Consider the following 8,291-nt stretch of genomic DNA (forward strand, 5'->3'; position numbering starts at 1 on the left):
CTTGTGTAAAATATCAACAAATCTTTGTGATTAGATCTTTGTGAGAGAAGAGATTACACAGAAATTCTTTTACCTTGAAATATCATCATCTTCCTTGCTTTCCTTTCTTGTCACATCTCCGACGCTTCCTGTTTTCTCTGTCAGACCTTCATGCAGGATCATCAGTTCCGGCCTGTCTGGCTGTGCCAGACTGCCAATTTTGAAGGGAAATTGTTCCTGCTTCTGATCCTTGGCTAATCTTTTCGAACCCTCGCTTCCGGTTCTGCTGAGTCGCCTCTCCTTGATGTCTCTACCATTCTCACCCATCTGCTCGATTTTTTCACCGTTATCGGAGACTTTTGACAGATCCCAAAGAATCTCTGGCCTCAGATTTCTCACAGAAACTTTGCGATCCTCGTCGGAGCTGGGCCTGCCTTCCGCTAAAGTGCTCTCCGATGTCGATTTCGCTAAGGCGGGTAGCTGCAATGATAAGGCGTCGACAATTTCCGGTGATGGCGCCCGCGTTAGTTTCGTTTTAATTGTCTCTGGAATGAGATGCACTTCTGGTGGCGAATGGATTTCGATTCTGGTGATTGCCTCTTCAAAGCGAAGCGCAGACGCTTCTTCCGCCGTGATGATCCTGGCAGTCACCAGCTGGACCTCCGGCAGCAGATCGATCATCTGATACGTGACAGTTACACATCGAAATTAGGAGCCGATTTTATTATTTCTAATTTTTTATTTACAAGTAATTTTTTAGCAAAACAACAACAAAATTATTTTTTTAATAACAAGACAGTGCCGTCTTTAGAAGATTAAGCAGAATTGACCAATCGGTTGACATTCGACTCGATCAATCGAAGGTAATGAAATTTTAATACAAACAAAACAAAATATATGGAATTTAAAAAAAATTCAATCCACTCACCTGGTCGCTCGTATCATCAAAGAAAATCTCCTGTACGTCCTCTTGAATTCTGACACCCTTTTTCTCTTCCAACAATGATTCTCTTGAGGACTCTCTGGAGAAGGAGTCTCTCCTTTTTCTCAATGAGCTCGGTCGTTTCGTGGGCTGCTGAACCGCCGGTTCGGGTTGCCGAATCTCTGAAACGGCTATTCGTTCGAGAGTTGGCCGTTGTTTCTTGTCCTTCGAGAGTCTCTTGATGTCCTTTGCGAGTTTTGAGTCTCTCACAGAATCTTTCCTTTCTTCCATCTCAGATACACTTTTCAGGCTTTCTTTCCTTTTTGTAGATACGATGGACGTTTCGATTGTCGTTGAGAGGCTTACGGTTTCCTCTTCTTTGCTAATAGCTGATGGACGTTTAACTCGTTGCTCATCTACGACTTCAGGAAGGGAGAGCTCTGCAGTTTCGAGGCCGACATTTACATCAGAATAAGACGGAATGCTATGCCTCGTCAGGAATTCCGTTACCCTCTCGATGCATTCTTGCTCCTTTAAGCTCTTCCTCTCCTCCCTCGATCGTCGATAAGTCTCCTCGTCTTTCTTCGTAAAATCTTCGCCTTCGTGTTTCCGTCTTGACGAATCTTCCTCCATCTTCTGTTCAGTCTTAATGGATTTTTTTCCCGACTTTTTCGATCGCTTCTTACTATCTCCCTTCTCTATGAAGACCTTCTTCTTGGCACCTTTTTCTGACGATGTATCCGACTTCTCCAATGTCTCCCTCGATGTGGACGTTCGTCCTTCGGATTCTGCGCTGCTATGACGCTTCAGGCTTTTCCTACGTTCTTGATCCGTTTCTCGCACCGATCTCATTGTCATAGTGATCCTGGATGTGTCTTCCGCACTAGAAGACGGTTCTTCTTGAACGGGAGGTACACGATCCAGCTCCAAGGACGATTGCTTCTTTAATTTCACCTTTGGAGCCACCTTTTCCATCCTCGTCGGCACATCTTTGATGTGCCTGGGTATCCTCGTCGTTTCCACGATTATCGTGCCGCCATATGATACGATACTCGTCTCCTCGCGCATTGTTTTAGATGTGGTAGGATAGAATTCGTGAATAATCTCGACGTCGTTATCGACATCGATATATCTAGTTGGAGATCTTTTGTCGCGATGATGGAGTTTGGCAGGTCGTACTGGACTGCAAATCGGCGTCATCGGAGAAGCGTCTTTCCAGTGATCCTCCTCCTCGTCCTCGTCGATCTCCGGTTTGTTCGTCGAGGTTTCGGTCAGTCCTGCGTACGGTAAGAATTGTTCGTGAATGCAATTGCGTCAGTATACAGAAAAATTGCTGAACTATTTAAAAATTTAGTTAATATTATATCTGAAAGTATTTTTTATTGAATCAAAATGTTTATGTAGAAAACTCAAGTATTGATGAGCAATGCTGCAAAAAATTTTAATATTCTAGCAATCAATTTGAACGTTCTATATAATTAATCTGATAGTCCAATAAAATTTATTTTCAGATTTATATCTAACTGAATATTTTTAGATATTTTCCCTGTAGATTTTCGATAATGCTCCATTTTTATTGAAGTGCCTAAGGTTTAATTTAAAGGAACGTGGAGATCGAATCTCTCGATTAATCGTTCTCAGCCCAATAAATTTTCCAATTTTTATTATCGAGGAATCACGTCAATAAAAATCGTATTGAGCAAAATTATTTTTACTATTTAAGAAGTTCGCATAGAAGGATATCGCATGTTATTCCGCGATGTGTTAAAGCGCAGTGCGCTTTTGTACGTTATCTATAAAGGAAATCTAGTCTAATCGCGAGATCAAAATTGATGGTTTTCGTACATCAGACTTGAATGGTAATGGCAAATTGCCACGTTACGAGATATATACATATCTTGCATAGCGCAAAAGGAGATTCCGCTCCTGTCAGAGGAAGAAAGGGGAAGTTCGCATAGAAATCACAATAGTATGTTTCGCGAAACAAGACGCGACATATCCCCGTTTCAGAACAATAGGAATATATGAAATATGCTGGAATATACTCGGAATGTACTCGTTATTGAATGGAGCGTGATTTATACAACTCGCTTTTGGAACGTGACGCAGGCGCGATCGATAAAAATTGTATGAGCAAAATTATAAGGTAGTAATCGTTTTATAACACTAAATTAATATTCTTTGAATAAAATTATAATGTAAAATAAAGTTTATGAATTGAGCTCATGATAATATCCACGATAATAAAAACAAACGAGGCCAATTAATGAGCGAGATATAGGATATTAAATATATACGTAATATTTATTTTAAATTACAGAAGTTTCAACATGTAATAACTAAAATTGAATGTTTCGAGATAATACATAAAGCCCTTAGTGGTATTAAAAAATATAAATAAAGATTAAAAATATAAATACGCTAAAAAATTTTAATAAACTAATATTACAGAAATAATGGACATGTCTGCCTCCTTTCATATATAAGTCAAAATAAAGTTACATTTAGATAAAATAAACAAGTAGTGATAATAAAGTAAAAAATAAAATTACAATACTTATTATAATATGCATATATAATAAGAAACATATTGTACTTGTGTTAAAACCGACCCTTGTTAAAATTTTCGATTTTTAATTTTGTGTTGAATTCTTAACATTCTCGAATATTAATTTAACATAGTGAGATTATGTTTTAAATATTTTGTGTTAAATTGATATTTTATATTTTTCAAAATAATACAATTTATGAATAATTAATTAAATAACATAAAAACAATATAAATTTTAAATATAAATTCTACGATAAATGAATAAAAAATGTGTGTGAGAGTGTATAATTTAATATAATATAAATTAATTTTACTGAAGAAATACTTTCACAATTTGTTTCTAAATTGTCGAAATGTCACATTTGTGTGTTAAAATTTTTACACAATGTTTATATTATTTTCTGTGACATATTATACTTTTTAACATATAATGTCTACATCATGTAATATATACATTATGTATATCTTATGTTAAATTAACACAAAAATTTGGACTATGTGGGGCATGTGAAATGTGTTAATTTAACTCAAATTTTCCAATTATGTAAGATATTTTAGGAGGCTTAATTAATCTTCCTAAAACTTCTCCCATCATTAAATAAATAACGAAAAATGTTACAATTAAATGCACCAATCTCATTGCAATTGATTCGAATTTTTTACTTATATCCATGTTTTATACGTTATAAAATTTATAGAGCAAAGAAAATATACCTGATCTCGAAGAAAGCAAGTCTTCAAGCTCGGTTGCATGATCTGTCGTCTCACTCTCATTGGGAAAACTTTTGCTCCGTTTGATCTTCGGTGTCATCCTCTGCTACAGAATTGAGCAGCGTAAAAAGTGAGCAAAAGAGACAGGAGTTATACCATTAGTACAAATGTTAACAATTACTATTCTAAAATTACGCATTTACGAGAACTGGCTTGCGTAAGAGAAGAAAGAAGCTGCAATTTCGCAACCAAACGGCAATTATAATTGATATTATTATAGGAATGAATTTTATTCGCAGAATTCCAAGCATTTATTAATTTATGATATTTCTTGAGGAGACGGCATAACCTTTAAATATCTCCGTGTAGATGTTAAGCTATGATAACATTGATATGAGAGAGAGACTTCAATTGACGCGAATGGTGTTGAAATAGCATAATTTCATTTATATGCATTTGAAATGCATTAATATGTTAATCAGATCATATGTGCATGTATTTTCACGAATTTTGATCTAGCGGAGATAATTCTGTAGCATGCCACGTATTCAGATTTAAATTACGTCGGAGGGTGTATACATTGGAAACATGCTGCGTGCAAATGTAAATACAGATCGTCACGACGGGAATCAACAATCACATGAATTCCACATATATTTATAGCGCTAATTGCATAAATCTTGAGAAACTTTTTAGAAGAAAAATAAAACGAATCGTCTCGTTGTATACATAGATGTTGCTTAACAATAAGTTTGCTTCGTAATCTCTTTGCTGCCACGATAATCCAGTTAAGGGAATAGTTCCATAGGAACTACAAATAGGATTGTCTAGAAATCCGTGAACATCGTATCGACGATACAATACATCGTCGTGCAATTGAAAAACGATTTTTGTTCTAAGAAAGAGGCTACTTATATTAAATTCAATAATATATTTATTGAATTCAATAATATACCTAATTAATATCGAAATATCTATGTACCACAATATATATGAAGCTCAATACTAGAAATGAGATGCTGATCCATTAATACTAGCATTAACTACACAAGCATTCGTAATGCATTAATGCGGCAATGCATTAGGGAAAGATCCATAAAATGACTAAATATGATTTGCCAAAGGCGTATACTTATTTACGTGCGCTGTTAACTAAATCAGATTCAGCATTACCGAATATAATAATTGAGGGGATCAAATAAATAATTCTATACACGTTATGAAGTTGTTCAAGTGAATAATTTTTTGTTCGATCAAATATATAGAATGATTTAAAAAACATGTTTACGCAAATTTATGATTAGAATGAAAATGCGTATATTTTCAAAACAAATAAATAAAGTCGTGGCTTATTTCGAGCTTATAATTAGACTGATTTTAAATTAATATAACAATTAACATAACAATGTAAATACTATATAATAAATATAATTAATAAAATAATATAAAAAAAATATATGTATAAAATTACAAAGCCTTCTTTAGTGTATAAAGCAAAAATACACTATTAAATTAACAAACCAATTATATAGCGCATATAATGAAATATTTATAATCACTGATAATTGTCAATTCATATAAGATTCGAATGTCAAAATGTGTTAAGACAGATTACATAAAATAAGAAGAATGAAATATTTCGATCAAAAATAGATTAACATGTCCTTCAATAAATTTTTTGCCAAATTCCTCGATTAAAAACGGGAATCCAATTTAGGCAGACTTGAATCATTCGATTTGAGAGTTCAATTGTTACGAATATTTTATGATATTGTTAATTTATATTAAAATACTGTAATTAAAAATCTCAATCGGAGATCTGGTTAAAAACAAATACATTAAAAATTAGGTGATTCATTACGTGTTGAAAATTGACAAAATTGCTAATTTATGATAAATAATATAATAGCAGTATCATAATATGTGTTTCAGAGAAAATTTTAAAATTCCATTATAAAACTCTATGCTCATAAAATCTGATATAAGAGATAAATGCACGTAATTAATAAATCTAAAATTATAACTTTGTAAAAATTTTAGTATTATATATACATATATATTGAAAACTAAAGTTAATATATATCTTATTTTATAATCTTTCTTTGTCAATTGAATGAACAAAATAGTTAATTTATTTCAAATATTTTGTCATCTAGTAGATTGAAAAAATAAAGCAAAAAAAGTTAAATATTTAAGTATGTGTTGGTGAGTATATGCTTGTAAATCATTATATTGTTGTCGATAGAAAAGCAAATTTTAGCTTTTCAACAAAAATTTAATCGTTACGTAACGCCGTTGTGCTATTCGTCGATCGATTCATTTCTTTCGAGCCATTCGAGTAATTCGATCGGCGTATCAAATGGCGATTAACTCGCTCGAATGGCAAAGGAATTAGTCGGCACTCTCCGAGCGTGCGAACAAAGCGGATAAGAGTAGTTATGCAAAAGCGTTTAAATCGAGAATTGGCTGCGCTCGCCTGAAAATTAATTTCTTGGAGCTGTCAAACAACTTTTACTTGTCATTTATTAATGAAACATTTAAATAATAAATAACATCTTCTATTATATGTACAAGACGAGCAATCTACTGGAAAGAAATATGGAGACTTACCTATAGAACTTGGTATATTTTATCACGAAATTCTCATCCAACTCATGCAGTTTGCGATAAGTCGTTAATTATGAGGGATTCATGTTGAGTACCAGTTGCATTACGGAACATCCATATTATTTCGATAGCCTATTTCTTACGAAAATAATAACGCTTATACACAAAATGAATGATTTCGTTGAAATATCTAAAAAATTAAATAGATACAGATCTAAAAATAATTTTGTTGGATTATTAAAATATTTATGTAAGCAATTTATGAGCAATTATTTATACTAAGCAATGCTGCAAAAAGTTTTGATACAAATCAATTTGAGCATTCTAATTATTTTAAAAGTCCGACAAAATTATTTCCAATTTTATATCAAGCTAAATTTTTAGATATTTCTGCCAACTGTTTTTTCTGTGTAGCATATAAAAAACTGTCGATTCATCAATAAATAAATTTGTATAAACCAATTCGAAACCATCAATTTCAAGCAACAAAATTATTTATCAATAAGTGGATTTATTTTAAAATTCAGTTTGAGTTATATGTTCCAGGGAAAATCGAAATAATTAAAGATTTTTTCACATTATAGCGACAATATAAAAAAAAACAAAATCTTTCGAAAAAAAAAACGCTGCGAGAATAATAAATGATATCTGATTAATGATATTTCATATTTCAACATCATTTCATATCATATGTGCGTTCAGTATATTTCTATATTTCTGATAAAATGTAACAAAGTTAGTGATACAATTTCACATAACGATCGTAAATTTTAGATACATTAAGAAGAAGAGCCGAAGAAGAAACTACAAAATCGTTGTTTGAAATCATGCTCGATTTTAGTAGGTTATATAAGAATTCCTTACTTAACAAGTAAACACGTCGATCTGAAAAATCGAAGGAACATGTCGACAAAAATGTCGACTGTATTAATTAATTATTAAGCATATTAATTATTAAGCTCATATTGGCGAAAGAGAGAAATTCTGATTAAACAAATAAAAGGATGAGACATACGTTGTTCCTTCCTTCTCGATTTTTTTTTCCTTCGATTTCGCTTTTTAATTAGCGTGAAATTATATTACATTCCTTGTTCTTTTCGATTATTTGTTATATTAAAATGAGCATAAACGAGGACATAGTGCTTGTTTATGATACTTTTATTTTGTATTTGTGGTTTGGTTTTTTGGTCGATAACTGCAGTAAAGGTATAACTCGTACGGGAAACAGATCCGCTTCGGCGCTTACGCCTCGCTCTGAAAAACGAAAAAGATACGTCATCATTAGAAAGATACGTTTTGTATACGTGCATGCGTGCGTGCGTGCGTGCGTGCGTGCGTGCGTGCGTGCGTGCGTGCGTGCGTGTGCGTGCGTGCGTGTGCGTGCGTGTGTGTGTGTGTGTGTGTGTGTGTGTGTGTGTGTGTGTGTGTGTGTGTGTGTGTGTGTGTGTGTGTGTGTGTGTGTGTGTAGTAGTAGTAGTGTGTNTCGTACGTACGTACTAACTAACTTAACTTACTACGTAC

The 8,291-nt window shown here is 33.2% G+C and overlaps 1 protein-coding gene across 1 annotated transcript in view; it reads right to left on the minus strand.

Annotated features, from left to right (window-relative positions):
• The window catches only part of LOC105618277, a 117,141-nt gene that overhangs the window by 29,611 nt on the left and 79,239 nt on the right, over positions 1–8,291 (minus strand). The window contains exons 17-19 of the mRNA XM_012199818.1: positions 4,167–4,266; positions 908–2,178; positions 74–660 (exon numbers count right to left, since the gene is read on the minus strand). Of these exons, the coding sequence (XP_012055208.1) occupies positions 74–660; positions 908–2,178; positions 4,167–4,266 (1,958 nt within the window). The remainder of the gene's footprint in view (positions 1–73; positions 661–907; positions 2,179–4,166; positions 4,267–8,291) is intronic.

This window comes from Atta cephalotes (genome assembly GCF_000143395.1).
Source record: "Atta cephalotes unplaced genomic scaffold scaffold00016, whole genome shotgun sequence".
Taxonomy (NCBI): domain Eukaryota; kingdom Metazoa; phylum Arthropoda; class Insecta; order Hymenoptera; family Formicidae; genus Atta; species Atta cephalotes.